The sequence below is a fragment of the Sorex araneus genome, chromosome 6, assembly GCF_027595985.1.
Source record: "Sorex araneus isolate mSorAra2 chromosome 6, mSorAra2.pri, whole genome shotgun sequence".
NCBI classification, from domain to species: Eukaryota; Metazoa; Chordata; class Mammalia; order Eulipotyphla; family Soricidae; genus Sorex; species Sorex araneus.
In genome coordinates, this window is record NC_073307.1 from 80,195,371 (window position 1) to 80,221,627 (window position 26,257).

Below are 26,257 nucleotides of genomic sequence, written 5' to 3' on the forward strand. Positions count from 1 at the left end.
CCATATGCTCTGTGACCTGTCCCCTTCCCACCTTCCATAGAGACACCATATAGGGACATGAAAGTCCTGCTTTTCCAGAAAAATTTGAATTCTGAACTGAGGCACACAGAGGCATTTGGAAGTTGAATCTGACTGCTGGCCTGTTTGGGACCCGGCTGTGTGGTTTGATTTGTGCTACGTGGGAATCTCTGTCAAATTACTTGTTGCCTAAGATAGAAAGAAAGAGAAGGAAGAAAGAGGAAGGAGGCGGGGAGGGAGGGAGCGTAGGACTAGAGGTGTGGCTCAATGGTAAACATATGTCTTGCATACATGAGACTGGGTTTGATCCTCAATACCACACACACACACACACATACACACACACACACACACACAACTAAACACCTAACATAGGGAAATGAATAAAGAAGGAAAGGAAGCAGGAATGAGGTAGGAGGGAGGTCTATGGACTATGGTGCTAACTGGATCAAAGAAAACCCCTTTTTTCCCACTTTCTGTTTGAGTCTTTGAGGACAGGTGTGGTCATAGTACATATTACAGTAAGCAGTTTGTGACTCACCAGTTGCACTCAGAACATCCCAAACAGTCTAGATAAGAGTTTGCCCGTGAGGGACCACATGGCCGCTATAGGCCTCAGGATATTCTGAGGGGCCCTGGAGCACGCAGCAACGTGCAGTTGCCCTCACAGGGTAAATGTACGCCCATTTCTGCTCCCCTCTCACTGAGGTCAGGTGGCAGCTATGTGGACTGAGCTAGAATTTCTAAGGACTCCTTAGCATCTCCCCAAAGACCGTGTGTGTTGAACTTCTCATCCCACAGAAGCCAGAGCAGTGCTTTTCCACCACTGACACCTGTGGGCTGGCGCTGGGCCACTGGGCCACCGAGCAGAGGCTGGAAGTCACCGTCCCCCTGTTTCTGGGGAAGCCCTCCTCTGGGCTCACTCTCAACCCGTCTTTCCCTTGGCGCATGTGTGCTCTAACCCTGTGTTCCTCAGTCTTTGCTGATTGTGGCCCCCACAACAGCCAATCTTTCTACTGGTTGACCCCCAATCTTGTGCCATGACCCCCACTGACGTCATTTTCACTTCTGATTCCCTTGGAATATTCTGGGGGACCCACAAGGATCCATATGGCCCCCGGTTCACTTGACTCTGATTAGTGTTTCTAACTTGGTGTTACTTTCATCTGCACCCACCCACCATTCCTCTTTTCCCTGCTTTGTGTCCCAGGCCTTCCCACTTGGACATGGGGTTTGCTGCTTAGTAGGCCCAGTTTTGTTTTTGTTTTTGTTTTTGTTTTTGTTTTTCTTTTTGGGTCACACCTGGCAATGTACAGGGGTTACTCCTGGCTCTGCACTTAGAAATTACTCCTGGCGGTGCTCAGGGAATCGAACCAGGTTTGACCGCGTGTAAGGCAAACGCCCTACCCGCTGTGCTATCACTCCTGTAGGCCCAGTTTTAAGCAGCTTAAATAACCTACCCAAGGAGAAAAAGCAGGAGCTCGAGCAGGCATTTGAAGCTCCTTCGTCATCGTGCTCTAATGAGTTCACACTGACAGTAGAGTACTACGCAGCCATACATGCGACAACACAGATGAGCTCTGAAAACATGCCAAGAGAAATCAGTTGGAGACAAAAAGCCGAATGTTTTCGGAATTCAGTCAGATGAATCTGGCAGAGTCCAGTTCGGAACCGGAGGGTAGAGCTGCAGGGAGAGAGGGGTGGGTTGGTATAGAGTTTCCATTGTGGAAGGCAAAAAAGCTCTGAAGATGGGTGGTGGTGGGGTTGCACACGTGGGGCATTATTTCATGCCACTGAATAGTACAGTGCATAAGGGCCAGTTTGGGACCTGGGGAGACCTCAAGGACGGGAGTACAAGCTTTGCATGTGGGAGGCCCAGGTTTGATCGCACCACATGGTCCCCTGGAATTGCTCTGGGAGTAGCCCCTGAACGCTGTCAGGTGTGGCACAGAGAAAGGTCAACCTGGGGCCCGGGTGTGAATTAATGAAGATACCACATGCTTAGGGTGAGTGAATCTTTGGCAATACACACACACACACACAGAGTAAATTTTATGTTAGAGTTTACTAAAGAAAGTGTTTCCTGGAACCAGAGAGATAGTACAGCAGGTGGAGCCCTGGTCTTGCATGCAGCCAATTGGGATTTGATCCCTGGAACCACATACAGTTCTCTGAGCACTGCCAGAAGTAAGGTGTGGCCCAAAAACCGAGAAAGGAAGAGAGGGAAGGGGAGATAGGGGGAGAGAGAGAAAAAGAGAGAGAAAGAAAGTGAGGGAGGAAGGGAGGGAGGGGCAGAAAAATAGTACAGCTGGTAGGGTGCTTGCCTTGTACATGGCTGAACTGGGTTTGATCCCTGAAATTCTATATGGTCCTCCAAGCACCTCAGGGGTGATTCCTGAGTACAGAGCCAGTGTAAGCCTTGAGTACAGCCAGTGAGGGAGGGTGGTGGGGGGGAAGAGAGGGAAGGAAGGAAGGAAGGAAGGAAGGAAGGAAGGAAGGAAGGAAGGAAGGAAGGAAGGAAGGAAGGAAGGAAGGAAGGAAGGGAGGGAGGGAGGGAGGGAGGGAGGGAGGGAGGGAGGGAGGGAGGAAGGTAGGGAGAGAGGGAGGGAGGGAGGGAAGGAGGGAGGGAAGGAGGGAAGGAAGGAGGGAGGGAAGGAGGGAGGGAAGGAGGGAAGGAAGGAGGGAGGGAAGGAGGGAAGGAAGAAGGAAAGATTAGTCTACTAATAAATCCTTTGCCTTGTGACTTTGATCTCTGTACCATCTTAGTGCCTACAACAAAAAATTCTATGAAAATAACAAACTGTTCCATTTTCTGTGTGGGGATGCTTGCCTGAGGGTGGGACTGGCGTTCAACCCAACCCCAGGTTCTGCCTGCAGACCTGCAGATTCCACTGGGGTGATATTTTGTGGGGAGAAGGAAAGCAGAGCCCCCAGATTTTTCTCCTGGAGAGCAGAGTTGCTGTCATGCACAATTTCCCTGCCCTACTCATCCTCTCTCCTGGCCAGCAAAGGGCACAACCACCCCGGCTCAGCTTCGGCAAGCCACATTCGTCAGACATCTAAATGCAGCAGCGGGCTGCCCTTCCCATCAGATAATATGTCTTACTCATTTCCAAGTCTGATGCAGAGGAGGGAATGCCTCCATCAGGATGCCTGAAGGAGTCGTTCCAAGAGAGGTCACGGTCCTGTTGGTTCCACTAGAGACAGGTTGTGGCTCCGACCTTTGTTCCCAAACCGATGCCTGATGGGCTCAGTGGCTGCTCCTAGCAATGTGCATGTGGCCACTTCTGGCAGAGTTCCGTGAACCATACGGTACAGGGGATCTGATTCAGGCCTTCAGCCCGCTAAACATGTACTCAACCCATTGAACCCCTGAACCACCTTCATTCCAAGATATTGTTAAAAAATCTTTTTTCTTATTTATAGTCGTGGCATAGGTTTAAAAATTCAGCTGTTTTCTTTTTTCCCCCATCTATAAAATGGGGTTCAAAGCCAGAGAGAGGACAGCTGGTAGGGCATTTGCTTTGCGTATTGCTGACTTGGGTTCAAGCCCTAGCACTGAGAGATAGAGAAGCAAAGGCAGCGCCGTAAAGAAGCCAGAAGAAGCGAGGCTGAAGTTTCGGTTCCAGAATTCCTGGAATTGAGCGCACATACCTGGAATTGAGTCATAATTTCCCCGAAGTGAGAGAGCCATGGTGAGGCTAAGGGTTACCAACAGATGCAGGTAGGGAAGCCCCCTAGTAGAACTAACTGTTGGCCCTGTCATTCCTCATTAATTGCAAGGTGTTTGGAGCCCCACAGGGGCCGGGCTGAACCTCTGGCTCAGAGAGAGGTCGGTGGGCTGGAACATATGTTTCACATGCATAGCCTGGGTTGGGTCCCCAACACCACCTGATCCTCCTGCACGGCCTGAGCACAGAGCCAGGAGTCGTCCCTGAGTGACACCGGGCATAATTAGCCACCAGGATATCGCCCCTCCTCGGACCCCAAGCCCCCGGGAGCTTCCTGGATTGCCAAGCCTCTGTGACTCCTGGTGGCCTGCCGCTGGGATGCCTCCACGAGCAGCTCTCAGAGCAAGGCTCTTCGGAGTCTTCGTTGTTTCTCCCGCCTGCCCCAGGAGCCCGGAGACCTGGCCGGATGCCGTGAGGTGTTGAAGCAGCATATTGCCCGAGGTTCTGGCAGGTCCGGAAAAGCATGCAGCATCATTTTCCCGCAGCTGGCCCAGCTGTCCGTGTGCAGGAAGCAGAACTGCCATCCCCTGCAGGGGCCGGGGCCGGGGTGCCAGGGTGCACGTGGTTCAGGGAACGTGCTGGTCTTTCCACTGACCGTGACGGCCTGCCCTCTGCACCTAGGACGGGTGTGCCCAAGGGCTTCCTTTCCGTCCTTGTCTGTCTCCTGGCAGTTCACTGAGTCTGTCTGCGGCGCACGCTGGAGAGAGGCCTGGTGGTTGGTTGGTTGGTTGGTGACTGACTCCTGCTTGATGGTTTACTGGGGAGAGAATGGGCTTTGGTGTGATGGGACTTGTTCTTCACGCAGCAGTGATGGAGCCACTGAGAACACCCTAGTGGTGCCTTGGGAGCCGGGCCAGGTCTCTGGGGCCTCTCCTGAGTGAGCCTTTGGTTTGGGGGAGTGGCAAGTGGCCGAGCAGGACCGTGCAACCCCAAGACCCTGCGTTTCCCGAGCAGCCACGGCAGAGCAGAGCAGAGCGGGCATCTGGCTCTGTCTTTCTCTGCTTCTCTTTCATCCATTCAAATTTGGTGCCTGGGCCTGGAGGTTTGGATGAGCAGATGGCACTGAAATGACTCTGACATGCACAGCACATGCCTGGCATGGCGCTGGCGCCCTCTTTCAGACCCAGTTAGGTGATGTGCACGGGGCAGCTGGTACAGGCCTGTGTCACTCACCCACAAGCTCTGGCCCAGGGTGGCCACCGACACGTGAGCTCAGGGATTCCCGGGGCTGGCTGTGGGCACAACCACTGCTCCTGACTCCTGGGAGCAGGGGCCGGGGAGAAACTGATGGCGGCCTGACTTCTGTTTGCTCGTCAGAGAGGAGCTGGGGAGGGGCTGGAGCGATAGCACAGCGGGGAGGGTGTTTGCCTTGCACGCGGCCGACCCGGGTTTGATTCACAGCGTCCCATATGGTCCCCTGAGCACCGCCAGAGTGGTTCCTGAGTGCAGAGCCAGGAATGACCTCTGTGCATCCCCAGGTATGACCCAAAAAGAAAGAGAGAGAGAGAGAGAGAGAGAGAGAGAGAGAGAGAGAGAGAGAGAGAGAGAGAGAGAGAGAGAGAGAGAGAGAGAGAGAGAGGAGCTGGGGAGACATTAGATCCCGTCTCCTGCTCCTCACCCCTCACTCTGCACCCCAACACACATACACACACATACCTGTGCTCAGGGCTCAGCAAGCCACTTCTCAGCCTCCGTGGGCCTATTCCTGCTCACCCAGCTGCATCCTTCCCCTTCGTGTGAGAAGGGAGAGTTCAGAGGCTGCCGCAGGTAACGAGACACACTCAGGGGCCCAGTGCCCAGTTTCCTACAGTTTGGGGACTCTTTAAGGCACCAGTCTCCTTTTTACTTATGATGGACTGATATGGAGAGAAATTAGCATATGCAAATGGTTTTGTGACTGCTGTGTGCATGCATGTGTGTGTGTGTGTGTGTGTGTGTGTGTGTGTAAGAGGTAATTGGGTATCGATGGCAGGAGATAGGTCCTGACCCCAGATGATGATGAAGATGATGATGGTAGAGGTGGATAGTAACGTTTTGTCTTGGTTTGGGGACACACCCAGCAATGCTCAGTGCTTTGTGCTCGGGGATCACTCCTGGCAGTGGTTGGGCTACTCGGGGTGCCTGGGGTGAAAGCCAAATCACCCACATGTGAGGCAAACACCTTACCCACTATACTGTCTCTCTGGCCAGGAACCTCTCAGATTTTAAAACTCTCAACCTTGATTTCTCAAGAAGGGTTGTAACAAAATACTGTCACTGTCACTGTCATCCCATTGCTCATCAATTTGCTCAAGCGGGCACCAGTAATGTCTCCATTGTGAGACTTGTTTGTTACTGTTTTTGGCATGTTGGATACACCACAGGTAGCTTGACAGGCTTTGCCGTGTGGGCGAGAGACTCTCGGTAGCTTGCCGGGCTCTCTGAGAGAGGCAGAGGAATTGAACCCAGGTCAGCCACGTGCAAGGCAAATGCCTTACCGCTGTGCTATCACTCCAGCCCAACAAAATACAAACAGTACAAAATACAAAGGGATGTTTTAATGAAATCACCTGTATTTCATTTATATGGAGCGTATAAATGTTAGCTACCTGGTCCCATGGGTTCCATTCATGGTCACCTTTCTTGCATGTAGTTCCTGAATCCCCTGGGCTAGAAAGGGGAGGCAAAGCCCATCGAGGCCACTGGAGCTCTGGGTTTGCCTTAGAAGTGAGCCACAGCCCTACCCTGGCCTCGTCTCTGTGCCACCCCAGGCTTCTGGTGGGCCCAGGCTTTGCTGGCGTCTCACCATAACAGCTTCCTTCTAAGGCAGACACGTGACAGGCTCACCACGGTCAAATCTTCCATTGTTGGTTCCTGGCATTTGTGGAGCCGCACCCTGGGTGTCACGGCCTCCTGTTCCCTGGAGAACCTTTTGTTCTCTCGTGGGACCAGAGTTCCCTCTCTTTGCAGCGCCCTTGGATTGCATCATCTGGGGGAACTACGTTGCTTAGCAAGTCGCCGATAGTCACTCACTTTGGGTGGGGAAGGGCGGGAGAGTTATGTCTGGCGTAACCTGTGGAACCAGCCGTCTTAGGCTCCTCGAGCCTCTAGACACTAGAAGGGTCAGTTCCTCCTCTCCTGAAAAGTGTTTAGTTCCAAAGATGCCAGCCAGAGACTGGAGCCTGGGGGATGCCCCCACTCCCAGGACTTCTGCTTCTCCAGCTGCAAGTTCTGCCCATCGTCGCTTCTTAGGCGACTTCACATCTGCCTGCCTGCCTGGGAAGGGCGGGAGAGTTATGTCTGGCGTAACCTGTGGAACCAGCCGTCTTAGGCTCCTCAAGCCTCTAGACACTAGAAGGGTCAGTTCCTCCTCTCCTGAAAAGTGTTTAGTTCCAAAGATGCCAGCCAGAGACTGGAGCCTGGGGGATGCCCCCACTCCCAGGACTTCTGCTTCTCCAGCTGCAAGTTCTGCCCATCGTCACTTCTTAGGCGACTTCACATCTGCCTGGCTAGCAAGGGATTTCTGTCTCCCCAGTGAGATATCCCTGATGGCCCCCCAAGCACCACAAGGAGTGATCCCTGAGTGTAGAGCCAGGAGTAACCACCAAGCACCACCCGTTGTGGCTCCCATCTCCCCCCCAAAAGAGAATCACTCCAGAGGTCAGGACAGGTCAGAGGTCAGGAAGATACTTTCTAGCTCTGTGACGTGATGACAGATACTAAAACTAGAAGTAGTCATGTGTTAATTGCTTATAGGTTGCAGGCACTGAGTCCTTATTTTATTGCGAGACCTTGGACGCACGTTTTCTTTCCCTTCATCTTGAAGATGGATATGATGGGGTTCACAGAGGTGTTGCAAAGATGCAGGGAAATCATGTAACCAAGAGTCTTTGGGGGAAAAGCCATCGAGGGTTCTCTGTTGGCCATATTTTCAGCAAAGAGCTGGATGATCTGATCCTTGAAGCATTCACGTGGCTCCGAGGAGGGGAGCTGGCCAAGGTCCCGCTGATGCGTGAACGTGATAGCCCGGCATTGTGAGGGCAGAATGTGTGGCCTATCGGGGTGCTTTAACTGTCACCTGAGATCGAGATGTCTGTCACCTGGCACAAATGTGACACCTGCTTTAGAGAACCCCCCTGGCAGCTGGAACTTTGGGAGGAGAGGGCTGAGCAAGAGATGGGGGAGTTCGCTTATGGGAGGGCAAGTGGCGAACATCAAGAATTTAAAAAAAAAAAAAAAAGAGTTAAATCAGCGCATCTTTTAGTTCCAGTTCCCCAAGAGGGACTACGTGATGCCTGGGTGTCCCCGGAAGGCTTAGTTGGAGGCAAAGCTGGGAGGAGAGGGTTGCCCTAGGGCCAGCTTGGTGCCTGGCACCTAGGAAGCCCTCAGGGACTTTTACCTGGTGGAGAGAGAAGGGGGTGCATACAGGAAACTTAGCCACTGTAGCCACCACTGACCTCTCTGCCCACAGCCGCAGGGGCAAGAGTGAGAGCTAGTGACTGTGCACGATTGACAATGTGCCAGAACGGCTGTCGGTCACATCTTCACACTCCCTGGGCCCCAGCCCCCAAGTCAGAAATTGCTTGGGGAAGGGATGCTTACTGGTCCTTCCTGTGCCTTCTGACCACATCATTCATCCTGACAGCAGTCACAGCAGTGTGTGTGTGTGTGTGTGTGTGTGTATGTGTGTGTGTTGTGCTTATCCCCATTACCTGTCCAGGCAGTTGTGGTTGATGAACGTGGCCATGCAATGAGATCTTCCCAACTCGAAAGCCCTGCATGTCTTTCTGCTGCATTGTGAGATGTGAAAGGAAGTTTCTCCCCTTCAGTTACCCAAGCTTGGGGAGTCCACAGTCTCATTTACAGGTACCCCAGGGAGTCACCTGGGACCAGGTGGCCAGAACTGGTTAGGTTTAGCCTCAGGGGTTCATCACCCCACCCCCAAGTAGCCTGTACCTTCTTCTTTTTTTTTGTTCTTTTTTTTTTCTTGGTGGGGGTTGAGGTCACACCGCAGATGCTCAGGGGTTACTCCTGACTCTGCACTCAGGAATTACTCCTGGAAGTACTCAGAGAATCATATGGGATGCCAGGGATTGAACCTAGGTCAGTTAATGTGCAAGGTAAATGCCCTCCCTACTGCACCATTGCTCCAGCCCCTCCCCCACCTTCTTTGGAAGAGAAAGAGGCCCAGACGCTAGTTAAGGATAGCAAAGATGGACACCACTCACTATTGTATAATGGGGAAAGGACAGAGCTGAAGACTGAACTGGGTCCAGTTTTATTTCAGTTTGAAATTGAGCAGACTGCTCAGGATTTATCACCAGCAAGCAGGGAGAGAGGGTCAGGGGGTGGAAATTACTGAGGCACTGAGTCTTGGGGCTGGTGTTTCTTGCCAACTTAGCCTAAGGAGCCTGAGGTGGCTCAATTGGACAAGACCCGCTAGAACCCCACACTGATAGGTTGTTGTTGTTGTTGTTGTTACAATATTTATTTCATTTTACTGTTCTTTCGGGGGAGGTTTCATCAAACCCGGTGCTGGTATTCAGGGCTTATTCCTGCCTCTGTATTTGGGACCACTCCTGGCAATGCTCTGGGGACCATATGTGGGCTTGACAGTGTTGTGAAACAAGCGCTTTAACTCCTGAATTACATCTCTGGCCTCACACTGATAGTTTTAGAAGTTGTTTAAGAATAGTGCTTTATGAAACCATAAACATTATTTCACCTGTGGCATGAGTTCCAAGAGTCAATGAAATTGACTAAAGGTGAAAATCATTTTATGAGGCAGAAAGGACATTGGAGATACTAAATCTCATGCACAGAGCAGAGCAGATAGCATTATTTTTTTTTATCATGATTCCCTCACAACTTTGTTTAGAAATAGAGAGATGCCTTTTTTTTTTTTTTTGAGAAGGGATGTGGGGTGTGAGACACACCTGGCCATGCCCAGGGCTTACTCCTGGCTCTGTGTCAGGGATCACTCCTGTAGGTACTCGGGGGAGGACCACCTAGGGTGCCGGGAAGTGGAACTCAGGTTCACCAAATACCTCACCTGTACTGCCTATCTAACCCCTAGAAGTAGAGAACTTTTAGAGAAATGTCAAGGAAGCAAGGACCCAGTCGCTACAAGTTAGAGTGTGACTCATCTGTCACCCAGTAGCACCACTCCCAGTCACTAGCCAACAGCTCCTGGGCAGGGCAGTGGCTGTGACGTCGGCAGCATTTGCACTGGGATTAGCAGCATCCCCTGAGCTCATCCGGGGTGGGTAGGGTGTGGACCCACCCGCAAGCCGCCTTCTTTCTCCCCCTCTCCCAGAGCATCACCTCACGTCACTGTCCCTGAATCCTGCTTCCCCGTCGTAGTTTGCTGGCACGAACTTGTCTGTCCTGTTTTGGATCATCAAGTGGCCAGCCAGGGCAGCAAAGAGACCTGGAGGGTGGAGGCTGAATTGACCAGCATGAGTCCCTGGGTGGAGATTTTCAGGCTACAGCCGCCAAAGCCCAGCTCCCCTCACTGCAGCCCGACCCTCTGCCCCTGCTGCTCCTCCCTGTTGTTCCAGGAAGTGCCCACAGGAGAAAAACGCTGGCTGGTGAGACAGGGGAGCTCCCTGTCCTCAGCCTGGCCTCCAAACAACCAACTCTGTGACTTGAGACTCTTCTCTTTCCCCATCTGTCAAACCTGGTCAAACCACCTGACCTGCCTCCTTCTGAGATTCTCAGAAGACTCACACGGTTCTTTCATTTGTTGGCTTGTTATTATTTTTTTTTTGCCACACCTGGCAGTGCCCAGGGCTGACTCCTGGTTCTATGTTTAGGGATCACTCCTCGCTGGCTCAGGAGGACCATGTGGGGTTGCCAGGGATTGAACCTGGGTAATCTGCATGCAAGGCAAGCACCTTATCCACTGTACTATCTGTCCAGTCCCTCATATAAGGTCTTGCCCAGGAGAGGCTTAGCAAATACTCAAGGAGCCCCACCAAAAAAGTAGCTGCATGAGAGAAGCACCCTCACATAGCCGTCCCCTGCTAAGAACTTAATACATAAAGATTTCTGCCAAATGGGGGTGTTTGCCCTCTGCAGACCTGCACTTATGGGCTGGGCTCTCCGTGTCCGGCCGATCTCCTGAGTCTCTCCTGGTGCACGCCGAGGCCCTCCTGGCACCCTTCCAGTCAGCCGTGGGCTCCCAGCGGTCAGTGATGTCAGTCTCCCTTCTGTGCTGAGGAGCTGTTTAAGAGTAAGCAGCAGCCCAGTGAGGATCCGCCGGGCGCCTGGCTCCTTGTTGTAGCTTGTTCTTTGCGAAGTGGGAATCCACAAGGCATTTGACAAGCTAGGGGCCTCTTTCCCCAGCTGATACAAACCCTCGGTCACTTTTTCTCTTGCACTGGAGGAAGCAGCACACTTAGAGGTACTCAGGGATTGCTGAGGATTGAACGCAAGTCAACCACATGCAAGGCCAGTGCCTTATCTGCTGTACTGTCTCTCTGTCCCAACCCTGGTGGGCCTGGGAAGCGCCTCCTAGTGTGGGATGCACTGTGATTCCATGCTGCGGCCCCTAGTGCATTGGTTCCCTATATTCAGAGTCTAAGAGGCGAGCGCGAGGAGTCTCCTTGTCTCACGCAAGGCATTGATCCCCTGTGAGTGAGAATCTAGACCAGGGAACCCCTGAACTCCTCCTATTTCTTTCCATGTTCACCTCAGCACAGCATCTTGCCTCTTTGCCTTGTTACTCCCCTTTTTTGTTTTTGTTTTTTGGCTGCACACAGCGATGCTCAGGAATTACTCCTGACAGTGCTCAGGGAAACCAGATGGGATGCCAGGGATAGAACCAGGCTCGGCTGCATGCAAGGCAAACACTGTACGCAGTGTATGAGCTCTCCAGCCTGCATTTGCCTTGTGTAAATGTCTGCATATACCCCGGCGGTTCCCACCTTAAGCCCTGGACTATATTTCCAGCCTTATCCTTGAATTTATTTTTTTTCTTATGAATATTCTTTTTTAAAAATTTATTTTATTGAATCACCATATGGAAAGTTACAAAGTTCTCAGGCTTCGGTGTTGGCGTGGATGTGGGGAGAAAGGGACTCTCCTTCACAGCTGGTGGGAATGCCGACTGATTCAGCCCTTTTGGAAAACAATATGGACGATTCTCAAAAAATTAGAAATTGAGCTTCCATTTGACCCAGCAATACCACTCCTGGGAATATATCCCGGAGAGGCAAAAAGGTATAGTAGAAATGACATCTGCATTTCTATGTTCATTGCAGCACTGTTTGCAATAGCCACAATCTGGAAAAAAACAGAGTGCCCAAAAACAGATGACTGGTTAAAGAAACTCTGGTACATATACACAATGAAATACTATGTAGCTGTCAGAAAACATGAAGTCATGAAATTTGCATATAAGTGGATCAACATGGAGAGTGTCATGTTGAGTGAAATGAGTCATAAAGAAAGAGCCAGACATAGAAAAATTGCACTCATATGTGGAATATAAAGTAGCTGAGAGGCACAAGCTTGCAATGATGCAATTTCTGGCAGATATTTCTCTGGACTTAGTTATTAAAATACTAAAATACAGAAATCCAAAACTGTGAGGCTACTAGTGTGGCCGCTTGACCTCATATCTCTTCATTCTCAGCAATGGAAAACAAATTATCAAATGCTTCCTTTTCAGCAGGTCCGACTTTAGGGGGGAGAAAATCCAAATAATAATAGTGAGGGTTTTTTTGATGAAATATTGAATGTAATCAAAGTAAAGTGAAAGTAAAGTGAAATTTATCAGTTACACAGGTGGGGTGGGGGGCTGGGGAGGTGGGGGGTGGGGGGAGGTATACTGTGATTCTTTTTTTTTTTTTTTTTTTTGCTTTTTGGGTAACACCCAGCAATGCACAGGGGTTACTCCTGGCTCATGCACTCAGGAATCACCCCTGGTGGTGCTCAGGGGACCATATGGGATGCTGGGGTTTGAACCCAGGTCAGCCGCGTGCAAGGCAAATGCCCTACCCGCTGTGCTATCACTCCAGCCCCAGTATACTGTGATTCTTGGTGGTGGAATATGTGCACTGGTGAAGGGATGGCTGTTCGAACATTGTATAACTGGGACTTAAACCTGAAAGCTTTGTAACTTTCCACATGGTGATTCAATAAAAGAATAAATTGAAAAAAAAGAAGTTCTCAGGCTTATGTCTCACTTATACAATGCTCAAACTTTCACCCATCCTTTCACCAGTGCCCATATTCCACCACCAAAAAACCCTAGTGTACTTCCCATCCCCCACCCCCACCCCCACCTGCATAACTGATAAATTTCACTTCATTTTCTCTTTACCTTGATTACATTCCATATTTCAACACAAAACTCATTATTGTTGTTGGAGTTTCAACACACAACTCACTATTGTTGTTGGAGTTTATCCCTCAAAAATATGGCCCTACTGACAAGGAAACATTTGATAATTAGTTTTCCACTGATGAGAATGAAGAGATATGAAGTCGCGCGGCAGTTTAGGATTTCTGTATTTTAGTAATTAAGTCCAGGGAGATTTATGTTGGAAATTGCATCATTTCCCTTCCTGGGGCAGCATGGGGCTGAGGCTTAGTTCACAGTCTGGGGACATGGCTGCAAGCACTTGCTGGGACCAGAAATAGTGTAGCTGGCCTCTGGATCTTGGTCATTCAGCAGCAAAAGCATGGCCATCTGGGTCGAATCTCGGCAGAGCGCAAGCCGGTATCGGCCCCGGCCCGAGACTACCCAAGCGTCCCGTTGTTTCAAGTTCAAAACACATTTTTTTTCCTCCTTCCCGCACCACCAAGTTCATACCTGCTTAAAAGTCCCATAATATGGCGGACACCACGCCATTTCTTCCCACAAAGGGAAGAAAAACCGAGGAAGAAGGATATTTCCCCTCCTCAGCCTGCATGGGGCAAAGGCTTGGTTCACAGTCTAGAGACATGGCTGCAAGCACTTGCTGGGACCAGAAGTAGTGTAGCTGGCTCTGGATCTTGGTCGTCAGCAGCAAAGCGGCCATGTAAAAGCCTGGCCACCCAGGTCGAATCTCGGCGGAGTGCGAGCCGGCCCGAGACTCTTGAATTTATTTTTTGATCTCCAGCACAGACACCATGGCCCAAGCCTTTCTTGCCTCTCCTGTAGACATACTGTGTCTGTTTCATGGCCAGTGATTATGATGGTCTAGAACCACCCCACTGTCTGCCTGAGTGTGGACGAAAGGGACCGAGCTGGCCAGGGGATTGGCTGGGGTCAGGGGCTGTTCACAGCCTTCTTTCTTTAGCAGCCTTTGGAGAACTCGAGCCTTGAGAGGCAGCTGGGGAAGCCTGGGTGCCCACGGGCCGATGGTGCTGTCTCTTGTGCCCTTTCTGATGCAGAAGGAGGAGGCTGGTTTTCCAGAGGCCTCTCTCTGCCCTGTTGACGATGGTCAAGGTTAAGCCTCTGCCCATGCCTCCTACATTCTGTAAGATCAGGGTGAGGAGCAGCAGAGGACAGCTGATGGGCTCCATCGCTGCCCCCGGCTTCTTAAGGAACTTCGGACGCCTTCAGCTTGTGTTCACGTCGTTCCTCTCTTCCTTCTCCTCGGCAGGGTATGGCAGCTGGAGAGAACTAGCCAAGGCTCTGGCCAGCAGGAACATACCCGCAGTTGGCCCAAATCTCCAGTTCTACCACCCCCCGAGGTCAGACCTCAAGGTAAGTGACTGCCACTCTGTGTTCCTGAGTAGGGCCCAAAGCTGGGTCCTCAGTTCTCTGCCTTGGTGGCCTGTGGCAGCCCCCGCTTTCCTGTGGGCAGAGGGGCTCCGAAACAGCGCCCCGAGCTGCAACCTGGTCATGGGGTTTCCCAGCAGGGTGCCCTCACCCAGGCCGAGTCACATCCTTTATGATCCCCCCGCTGGAGTCTTGGTCAGTGTTTCTTATTTGTGCTTGTACTTGGGTTCAGGCTCACACTCAGCCAAGTTCCTGGGCTTCTCCTGGCTCCGGAGAACCATGTAGTGCTGGGACTTGAATCTGGGGCGCCACCATGCAAAGCATGCGCTCTGACGCATTGAGCGGCCTGTCCCCAACCCATAGTGTTCCTTAGGCCTACAGAATTAGGGACATTGGGGCCTGGAGCCTGAACGTTGGACAGATTTGAATCCCCAAGGCTGAACCAAACTGACCTCGGGATGTGCGGATGTGCATGGAAAGAAGGGGCTGGGTTGTTGTCCCCGGGGGGCTCACACTTATTGGGACAAGTGGCCGACAAGTCTGGGCAGAGGCCTGGGGAACAGAGGAAGACAGAGTCGAAGCTCCTGGAGAAAACAGTGTTTCCACATAGGAAAGAACATTGAGGAAATAAAAGCAGCAGTGTTCGGTCTGTTCTGGGGAGCTAGCGTGGCCCCCAAACAATGGTCAATAAGCTTCCCGGCCCAGGAACTGCATCCTGGCCCCTCTACCTCCCCACGGGACCTACCTGCCTGCTGAATCCTGTGCTTTCTTTTCTCTGAGTTCATGCTTCATTCTTTTGCCAGGACCAAGACTTGCAACGAGGAGGGAACAGTAATAGCAGCTACTTGAAGTGGAATAAACCTGTCCCCTGGCTCTCGGAGGTAAAAGGGCTCCACTGACCTGAGTCCTTGACACAGCTTAATAGAACCTGGGGCCAGAACAGCGCACAGCTGATGGGGCTTGATCCTTGGCACTTGATATGGTCCTCTGAGCCCACCAGAAAGGACTCTTGAGCACAGAGACAGGAGTAAGCCCTGAGCACTACCAGGTGTAGTCTTTCCACTGCCACCCTGCCCTACTCCCCCCACAAAAGTTTTTTAAGGCCAGAGAGACACTCCAGTGGAGAAGGCACTTGCTTTGCACATAGCCAACTAAACCTGGTCCAATCCTTGGCATCATGTATGAGCCCTGTCTGGAATGATCCCCAAGCAAGGTGCCAGGAGTAAGCCCTGAGCACTACCAGGTGTAGTCCTTCCCCTGCCATCCTGCCCTACTCCCCCCACAAAAGTTTTTTTAAGGCCAGAGAAGCACTACAGTGGATAAGGCACTTGCTTTGCACATAGCTAACTAACCCTGGTTCAATCCTTGGCGTCATATGTGAGCCCTGTCTGGAATGATCCCCAAGCAAGGAGCCAGGAGCAGGCACTGAGCACTGCTAAGTGTGGCCAAAAAAAACTTTAAAAAAAATCTTTTCTGGGCTTTTTCGGAGTCAGGTGGGTGCCCCCGTCCCCACTTCCTTGCACTTCCCGAAGCCCTGGCAGCCACACCCATGTCCCACTGCAGCCGCCATGTGAGCTCATTACCCAGTTAAATGCTTTGGGTTTCCTGGAGCGACATCTCCAAACTCTACGGTACTAACATCCCAGTGGGTGCACACAGATTGGAAGCCCGCTCAGCTCAACTGAGAAAAAAGCTAACACAGAAGGCTCAACTAGCAACAAATAGCTTAGTATTTGTTGGACTTGATGTCCCCAGGATGAGATACAAAAATTTTCACACATTTTCTTTTACTGAAGCATGTTTGATCATTACATTAGCCATTTAGTGGTAACAAGCAAAAGGAAATAAATAATAGTGGACCTGCTCTGGGGGCAGGCTTGAGAGGTGGTTGGGGAAATGGAGACAGTGGCGGAGGGAAGGTGACAGTTGTGATAGGGTTGGTGTTGGACTGTTGAGTGCCTGTAACAAATTGTCATGAACAAGTTTGTAAACCTGTAGCACTGTTGTCCCGTTGTTCATCAATTTGCTCGAGCAGGCACCAGTAACATCTCCATTGTGAGACTTGTTGTTACTGTTTTTGGCATATCGAATACGCCACAAGGCTCTGCCATGTGGGCGGGATACTCTTGGTAGCTTGCCGGGCTCTCCGAGAGGGATGGAGGAATCAAACCTGGGTCAGCCACGTGCAAGGCAAACACCCTACCCGCTGTGCTAGCGCCCCAGCCCTAAATAAGTTTATTTCCTCTGAAATAAACAGAGGAAATAGTCACCATCTATCTTGCCACCCAGATTTTTCCCAAGCATCTCTTACTGGACGAAGCTGTCCTCGTGTGCAAAAGTAGGTGAGTTTTTCCAGTCTGGAGCCTATGAGTCGATCTGCTAGGCCTGTCCTAGCTGTTGCCCGCTGCCGTACCAACACAGCCCCACTCGGGACTCAAGGAACACACGTTTGTTGTTTGTGGGGATGACTTTTTCCCTGTCAATCTGACTGCATCACAGGCTGTGAAGATTCCTTTGTTAAAGTAAAGTCATTGATGAGGTTTGGCAGGGGCCTTCCAGGATCTCTTCCTCCTGGTATTCGTGCCTTTGCTTTGTCCCCTCAAGTGTAGGCTGGAATAGGGCCTCACTTCGAACACCCAGAAGATGGTAGGAGGGAGGAGTAACTTTTTTTGTGTGTTTTAAAAAAAGTGGGGTTAAGGAGGCAATTTTTACAGATTGCTCCAGAGATCCACAGAAATTTTTCATCTGCTGGTTATGATTTAAAATTATACTGAATTAGGACCAGAAACAGTACAGCAGGTAGGGCACTTGCCTTGCACGTGCCTGGCCTGAGCTCGGTCCCCAGCACCCCCCATGTTCCCCCTCTCCCCAGCATTGCCAGGAGTGATCCCTGAGCACAGACTCAGGAGTGTGCCCTGAGCATTGCCTGGTGTCACCAACATCCCGGTCCCCAAACTCCCCCACGAAATTAGGAACAAAAGCAAATGAGCTGCCGACTCATTCCATTTTCTTTCTCTGGGAAGCACTGCCATGGACTGTGGGCCTACTGTGCACAGGCTGTGTATTTCCTGGTTACCAGCTCATTATCCTCTCTTTATCGATGAGAAAAACAAGGCTCAGGAGGGAGCACTGTTCCTGCCACGCCTGGGCGTAAAGCTCGTCTTCCCCCAACTATTTCCTGGGCCATTAAATCCCTTAAGCTACTCCAGGAAGAGGAGTGTCCATTGCCAAAATGAGATCTGAAGACTGTAAACTACATCCGCTTCATGGAAATGCACATTACTACACGAAGTCACCTCAGAGACGTTCACCGTGATCGGTTTCCTGTGGTCCGACACAGTGTGTATCAGACTGAGCTGTCTCCTGAATTACTTTTTTTTAAAATGTCTGGTGTCTAATTAAAAAAAGTATTTAAATGTTATTATTTTTTTTAATTGAGGGAACACAGTTCCCAATAGTATTGAAGCTTTATTTTAGAGTCTCATCCTGCTGCCGTATGTCAAGATGCTTCCACCATCGTCCCGTGTTCCCTTCCCCTCCACCCTGCACAGTTTCCGGCTCTGTTGCTCGTGTCTCAGAGTTTCAGAGTTTCTTTTGTCCACAGAACACCCCTTCATTCCAGGAAACTAAGAAAAATAAAGCTGCTTTAGAAACATTTTCCAGAGAGCAGTGTAAGCAGTGGGGCCAGGTTGTCATAATCAGCACCTACTTTTGATTCTGGTAGGATTTGCCAGACTTTCTTTTCTTTTTTGGGTGAGGAGTGGAGGCTCAGCATGGCTTATTCACATTTGCAAGCTTGCATTCAGTGAACGGTTCCGTCAGGACCTCCGCGTGGGAGCAGAGTGATTATACAGTGGTTAAAGCACATGCCTTGCATGCGACCAATTCTGACTTGATCCCTGGCAACCCAACATCATCCCAGGCGTCGCCAGGGCGGCCCTGGAGGCGGGGCTGCGTCACCTGGCTGTCCCAAGCACGGCAGGCCAGATTAGCTCCGAATCCTCGGGCCTGGCAGCTTGCAGGGAGTATCACCACAAAACGCCCTGTCCTGAGCATTTCTTGGGAGGCAGCCTCACTACTACCACCCCGCAGCGCCCCCCCTCAAAAAAAAAGACCCCAAATAGCATGATGCTCTGCAGTGGAAAAATGAAATTTGGGTCTTTCATTTTACAACTTGTCCACAGCCCAGTGTCTTTAAGCTTCTGAACCTGTGGACATGACTTGCCTTATTTTTGGTTTTGGGTCACACTCAGCAGTGCTCAGGACTTACTCCTGTCTGAGTCCTCAGGGACCACTCCTGGCAGGGTTTGCAGAACAATGTGGATGCCGGGGATTGAACCCGGGTTGGCAGAAGGCAAGGCCAGTGCGCTACCTGCTGCGCTACGTCTCTGAGCTCTCGCAGCTTGCTTTCCTCGGCTGGGCAGACCTGGCCAGCCCCTGGCCTTTATCTGCATCTCTCCAGCCTGGGAGATTTGATCTCACCCCGCCCATGAGCTGGGGGCAGGTGTGGCGGCGAGGCCGGTGCATGTGATGTTAGGTTATCCCACTGTGCGCAGCCTGTGTGGAAAGCCCTGAGGAGGATGGATTACCGTCGGGCACACCTGCGCCGGTGACCTCACCAGGCAGTTATGCCCCACCCTCCTGGGGACTGGGCTCCCCAAACCAGGGGTCAAGGATCTGGCTCTCTTGCCTTTCATGCAACCACTGGCATGGCTTTCTTGAACCAATAGTTCTGAAAGATTATCGCTCTGTGACACTTGGCATTGATTCGTCATTCATTTCACCACTTTTTATTTTTTATTTTTTTGCCTGATGAAAGGGTTAGAGATATACATATGTATGTAGGGCTGGAATGATAGTATAGCAGGGAGGGCGCTAGCCTTGCATGTTGCTGACCCGGGTTCGATCCCTGGCATCCCATATGATACCCTGTGCGCTGCCAGGAGTAATTCCTGAGTGCACATCCAGGAGTAACCCCTGTGTGACCCCCTCCCCCCCAAAAAAGCATTTCTTAGAGATATGCATGTGTATGTAATGATCCAACATCAGTGAGTGCATGGTCTATAGTGATTAAAATAGGATGCCTTGGAGGGGATGTGTGAGGGCCTCCCCAGCCCTGGGGGAGTCCTAGGGGTCACTCCTGGCAATTCTTGGCCTGGTGGTTCCAGGCATGAGGGTTAGATGCCCGACCCTGTAATGCTCAGACCTGACAGAGCTGAGGGAGGTGACCAGGGCTGTGATCATGTGATGGGTGTTTGGAGGGTCAGGGGGCCCAGTGGTGCTAGGGGCTTACTCCTGGCTCCTGGCAAGCTCAGGGACCTCATGGGGTGCTGGGAATCCATCCTGGGTTGGCCACTTGCAATGCAAGCACCTGCCCACTATACTATTGCTCTGACTTTTATTTTTCTTTTTTAATACTAAAAATAATTTACAAAAGGATTCAGTGCTGTCCAGGCCCCGCAGAGTGACTCGGAGGAGCTCAGGGGCTCCGGGGCCCCTGGTGATACTCAGAGGCCGCAGGGCTTGTACTTGGCAATGCTTGGGGAGGACTGCCTGGTGCCCAGGATCGGACCCCACCCAGCAGGCACCCTAACTTCTGCACCATCTTCTGGCCTCTTGTTTTTTCAGAAGGAAAACCAGGTCCTGGGCTTGGAGAGGGAAAGGTGCTTGCGTTGCATGTCGCCAGCCTGGGTTCAATCCCCGATATCCCCCAAGCCACTGGGAGTGAATTTGAATGCAGAGCTGGAAATAAGTCCTGAGCTCCCACTGGGTATGGCCCCTAAAGCAAAGAAAGAATAAAGGGAGAAAGAAAAAGAAAATCAAAAGGAAAAGAAACCCAAGCATCCAGTCCCATGCGTGCGCTTCCAACCCCTTCCAGCCCGTCCCGGGCATCTTTCTGCTCCCACCTCCCTGTCAGGGAAGCACTGAGAGGCAGCCTCGATCACACTTAGCTCTAGAACAGATTCATGGATTGGCACAGCAAAAAACTTCAGGGGCTGGAGTGCTGGCACAGTGAATAAATAGGGTGTTTGCCTTGCATGCGGCCGACCCAGGTTCAATTCCCAGCATCTCATATGGTTCCCCGAGCACCTCCAGGAGTATCCTGAGTACACGAGCCAGGAGTAACCCCTGTGCATCACTGGATGTGACCCCCCCCAAAAAAAAAAAGAGAAAAGAAATTCCCTTTCCGATTACTATCCTTTCTGACTGCCCTTGATAAACTAACCTATCTCTTTATTCTCTTCTGATTTGTCTGTTTGGGATTTTTTTGTTTTTGTTTTTGTTTTTTTGGCTTTTGGGTTCACACCCGGCGATGCACAGGGATTACTCCTGGTTTTGCACTTAGGAATTACTCCTGGCGGTGCTCAGGGGACCATTTGGGATGCTCGAATCGAACCCGGGTTGGCCACATGCAAGGCAAATGCCCTATTCGCTGTGCTGTTGCTCCAGCCCCTGTTTGGGATTTTTTCCGCTGGGGGTGTGGAGGGTTGGGTCACACCAGCAGTGTTCACTTACTCCTGGCTCTGTGCTCAGGAATCACTCCTGGCCGTGCGTGGGGGACCACATGGGGTGCTGGGGATCAAGCCTGGGCTGGATGCATGCGAGGCAAGCGCCCCGCCTGCTGTGCTAGCTCTCCAACCGGCCCCTTCCTCTCAGGGTCCTGTCGGGGAGGGTCCTCTGCACCTGGCTCCCGGCACGGAGCCTCACGTGCTGGTCATTCATTCCATTGTGTTGCTGAAGAAAACCCTGTCGTGTGGCAGTATGATATTGTATATGCCTGTAACTCAATCAGTAAATATTTGGGTTGTTTCTGGTTTCTGGCCTGGTGACTAATGGTGCTGGAAATACCGGCACGCACAGATTGCTGAGGCTCGGAGCCTTTTCCCCCAGAATCCCAGGTCACCCACTCAGTATGTTTCGTCTCTTCTGGTGAGATCCATCCTGCCCTCAGCTCATTCTACCAACCACCAAGCAGTGGGGATCGTTGCCTCCATTATGATCATCCACAGGGTCTCTTGCCCTGTCCTCAAGCTCTGGAGCTACCCTTTATTATCTTTTTATTTGACAGTACTCAGAGACCACTCCTAGCCGTGCTTGGGGGACCATTTGTGGTGGCGGGATTCGAACCCAGGTCAGCTGTGTGCAAGGCAAATGCCTTATCCGCTGCACTATCTCTCCGGCCCTTAGAATTACATTTTATTATTCTAAGAGCCCCTGAATTCAAGGAGTGCCCCCTGCAAGGGTAGCTGTGAGCAAGAAACACATCTCACACAAGTGAGGTCCTGAATTAGATCCCACCCTGCCCTGCCCTCCACACACACAATAGATTGATACCTTGAGGCCAGCAGGAGTCTGGTGAAGGAGCTCCTGCCTCCCTGGCCCCTCTCTCTGGAAAGCACGTGGTCCAGCCCCCTCTGCCCCCCTGGGCAAGGCAGTGTCCTGTGAGCAGGAGCAGGAGCTCAGGGGTACCCTTCTCGTGGCTGGGCAGTGGATGGAGCCGTGGCCTGGTACGGAGGGGTACCAGGCACTCTGCTGTCTTGCCCTGGGGCCACCTCACATCTCTGCCCTAGTCCTGGCACAGATGACACTGTTGTCAAACCTTAGAGGGGTTTTTTTTTTGTCTCTAATGAGCACAAAGCACTCGGTGCATATAGAAAAATCGAAGGAACATACAGTGCCCATCGCAATGGTTCTTGCCAGTAATTTTTATTTCTTGTTTTTTTTTTTTTTTTTTGGACCCCACAGTGCTCAGGGCTTACTTCTGACTCTGGGCTCAGGGCTCAGTCCTGGCAGACTTGGGGACATTGTGGGGTGTCAGGGGACAAAGCCAGGGCTGCTGTATACAAGGCAAGCACCTTATCTCTTGTAAATCTGGCTCCTAATTATTTCCTCTTCAACATCTTTTTTTCTTCTTCATTTTTTGATGCCAGGAATTAAACTAAAAACTCATAGATGCAGACCCTACATTGTGCCACTGACTTAAATCCTCTGCTCTCTAGTCATCTCTCTTTTGGGGAGAGGGGACATACCTGGCAATGCTCTAGGCTGACTCCTGGCTCTGCACTCAGGAGTTACTCCTGGGCGTGCTCAGGGGACTCTATGGGATACTGGGGATCGAACCCAGGTCGCCCCCCCCTTCCCCCCCCCCCCCCCCCCCGTAAGGCAAGCGGACAAGCGGATAGCAGATAGCCCCTGCTGTGCTATCTCTCTGGTCTACTTTGCAAGTAATTATGTGCAGAGAAGGGAGCTCTGACCACTACCTGGGAGAAGTCAGAGGTGATTGCGTGGGGCCTGAGGGAGTGGCTGAGAGGGGAGCGGCGCTGTGAGGGGCTGCAGGCTGTTCCAGGGAGACACAGCTCTGCGCCCAGCAGCTGGGAGAGGCGGCAGGCGCTATGCATGGCTCTGGAGCTTGTTCTGTGGGAGGGTGGGGGTGGGGTGGGGGCGTGGAGGGAGTAGAGGGGAGCCTCCGCCCACTTCGGAGGTGCTGAAGCAGACCTGCCTCAGGGTCCCACTCCCCAGTGAGGCCCCCCCGCCCTGCCGACTCCCACAGACCCCTGTCGCCAGCCCCACTGCTTGCGCCCTGGGGAGTCACTTTCTCTCCGGGCTTGAGCACTCTCACCTCTCAGCCGAGAGGGTTCCGATCATTCTTTCCCATTTTGGGGGCTGCACCAGGGGGTGCTCAGGAGCTAGTCAGCTTCGGGTTTGAGGGATGCTCCCCCAGTGGTGCTCAGGGCATCGGGCTGTGCGGGGATTAAACCTGGGCCCCCTGCATGCCGAGCTCGGCCCTCCGAGCCCACCACCCCAGTTCTCCAGAGTTCCGTCCCCCTTTTATTTAACTGCAAGTTCCAAATGCGTCATTGCTGGACAATAAGGCAAGTGGACAAAGGGCAGGGCTGGTGAGTGGAGGCCACCCCCTCGCCCCACCCCCTCCAAAGTTTCCAAGCTCCAGGACCCAAATTCTGGTGCTGCCCGTGTGGGCCTGGAGCGGATGTTGGCGTCGGCTTAGCCTTTGGCCTCCCCTGCCTCTGTCCGGAGGAGGGGGAGTGAAGGCCTGCGCCCATCCCAGCAGAAGGGGAGCCCTCTGGGGCCCGCCCCCGCCCTGGCATGCACCCCTCCTTTCCCTGCCCAAAGCCACTGCGAGGCTCCTGGCCGACACAGTCGCCGGCTTCGCAGATCTGAGCGGGCCTCCCGGGAGGGCCACTGGGACACGACGGCCGAGTCTTGCAAACGGGACCTAAGGAATGTGCCAGAAGGAGCACAATGTCCTCTTTCTTCCCTTCCCAGAGCCTCTGCCCTCCCCCGCCCCAGGCCGCATTCTCTCTCCCACCCTTCCAGCCCCCCACTCATATTCCTGGGAATGGTGGCCGCTCCCGGACCCGCATTCCTGGCGTTGGTCGGGCAGTGCCACGTGGCTTCGGAGCCCTTGGCGGCTGTGTCTTTTCCTGGGGGGCAGTGTACCTTGGCGGCGGGAGGGGGGACGGGGTGGGGGGGCCCTGGGGCCTTCCATCCATCTGCTCGGCCCTCTTCCTCCCTGGCTGCCATCTGCGCTGGCCACCCAGGCCTGGGTGTCCGTCCGCCCCGTTCCCCGGGGCAGCTGACACTTGGCATCTGATGGGCCACAGCGGGCAGGGCAGGGCAGGGCAGGGCCTGTTTGTCTAGAGTAATTGAGGCTCTGCCTCCCACAACCTGGAGATTAGGCTGGGGGGAGGGGAGGAGAAAAGAGCTGAGGTGGGGTAATCTGAAACTCTTTGTCAGGAAAAATTGGGACAGTTACCTCAGGCTCACCCTTCCCTCGCCAGCTCCCGCTCTTCCTCCCAAGGAGCCCGGCTCCCAGGGCCGGCTCCCTCACCAGGAGCAGCCTCCGTGCCTCCCTCTCCCAGCGCTGCCCTCCCGCCCCAGGCTCCCGGGCATTCCCGGAGAGGATTGAGTTCCTGGAGAGCAGCGGTCTGGGGGCGTCTGCTGGACGGGGCCCACCTGCGCTCCCCCACCTCCACACCCGGGGAGCCTGAGGGAGGGCTCCTGTGTGGGGAAGGGCTCACAGCAGTGGGGAAGGAGAGAACGTCTGCAGAGACACCCAATTTTGAGTGTTCTTCCAATTCTCTGTCTTTCTGGTGTATTATTTTTCAGTGGTGGGTTGAGGTGAGGTGCGCTGTTGTGCCATAGTAGTTGGCAGAGTTCAGGGAATAATCCTGGCTCGGTGCTCAGGGGCCACTCCTGGTAGGGATCAGGGGACCTTATCCGGTGGGAGAGATTGAACCAGGGTCGGCCGCATGTGAGGCAAGAGCCTTAACCCCGCACCACCCAACCTGCCCTCCCATTCTGACATGACAGTCCTCTCCTCTGGAGAAGAGAAGACAGTCAGCCCTTCCTGTACAGGAAGAGAGAAAAAAAGGGAGAGACAGAGGGAGAGGGAGGGGGGAAAGGAGGGAGAATGAATGTTTGTGTGAGTGTATGTGTGAGTGTGTATGAGAGTGAGTATGTATGAGAGAGTGAGTGTTTATGTTTGACAGACAGTGAATGTGTGTGAGAGAGTGAATACATGTGTGAATGAATGTGTGTGAGGGAGTGAATGTGTGAAAGTGTATGTGAGAGAGAGAGTGAATGTGACTGTAAGAGCAGGTGAATGTGTGTGAGAATGAATGTGTGTGAAAGTGAATGTGTGTGAGAGAGTGAATGTGTGTGAGAGAGAATGTGTGTGAGGGAGTGAATGTGTGTGAGAGTGAATGTGTGTGAAAGTGAATGTGTGAGAGAGTGATTGTGAATGTGTGTGAGAGTGAATGTGTGTGAGAGAGTGAATGTGTGTGAGAGAGAATGTGTGTGAGAGAGAATGTGTGTGAGAGAGTGAATGTGTGTGAGTGTGAATGTGTGTGAGAGAGTGAATGTGTGTGAGTGTGAATGTGTGTGAGAGAGTGAATGTGTGTGAGAGTGAATGTATGTGAAAGTGAATGTGTGAGAGAGTGAATGTGTGTGAGTGAATGTGTGAGAGAGTGAATGTGTGTGAGAGTGAATATGTGAGTGAATGTGAATGTGTAAGAGAGTGAATGTGTGTGAGAGTGAATGTGAATGTGTGTGAGTGTGAATGTGTGTGAGAGAGTGAATGTGTGTGAGAGTGAATGTATGTGAAAGTGAATGTGTGAGAGAGTGAATGTGTGTGAGTGAATGTGTGTGAGAGTGAATGTGTGTGAGAGAGAATGTGTGTGAGAGTGAATGTGTATGAGTAAATGTGAATGTGTGAGAGAGTGAATGTGTGTGAGAGTGACTGTGTGTGAGAGAGTGAATGTGTGTGAGAGTGACTGTGTGTGAGAGTGAATATGTGTGAGAGTGAATGTGTGTGAGAGAGTGAATGTGTGTGAGAGTGAATGTGAATGTGTGTGAGAGTAAATGTGTGTGAGAGAGAATGTGTGAGAGAGTGAATGTGTGTGAGAGTGAATATGTGAGTGAATGTGAATGTGTGTGAGAATGAATGTGTGTGAGTGAATGTGAATGTGTAAGAGAGTGAATGTGTGTGAGAGTGAATGTGAATGTGTGTGAGAGTGAATGTGTGTGAGAGAGAATGTGTGTGAGAGAGTGAATGTGTGTGAGAGTGAATGTGAGAGAGTGAATGTTTGTGAAAGTGAATGTGTGTGAGAGTGATTGTGAATGTGTGTGAGAGTGAATGTGTGTGAGAAAGTGAATGTGTGTGAGAGTGAATGTGTGTGAGAGTGATTGTGAATGTGTGTGAGTGAATGTGTATGAGATAGAGTGAGTGTGTGTGAGAGAGAGTGAGAGAATGCAGGTGTGCACACACATGTGTGACCAGAAAAACTGACCAAGG

The 26,257-nt window shown here is 52.0% G+C and overlaps 1 protein-coding gene across 1 annotated transcript in view; it reads left to right on the forward strand.

Annotated features, from left to right (window-relative positions):
* The window catches only part of B4GALNT3 (beta-1,4-N-acetyl-galactosaminyltransferase 3), a 131,660-nt gene that overhangs the window by 80,062 nt on the left and 25,341 nt on the right, over positions 1–26,257 (forward strand). Inside the window, exons 2-3 of the mRNA XM_012931676.2 lie at positions 14,324–14,427; positions 15,246–15,323. Of these exons, the coding sequence (XP_012787130.2) occupies positions 14,324–14,427; positions 15,246–15,323 (182 nt within the window). The remainder of the gene's footprint in view (positions 1–14,323; positions 14,428–15,245; positions 15,324–26,257) is intronic.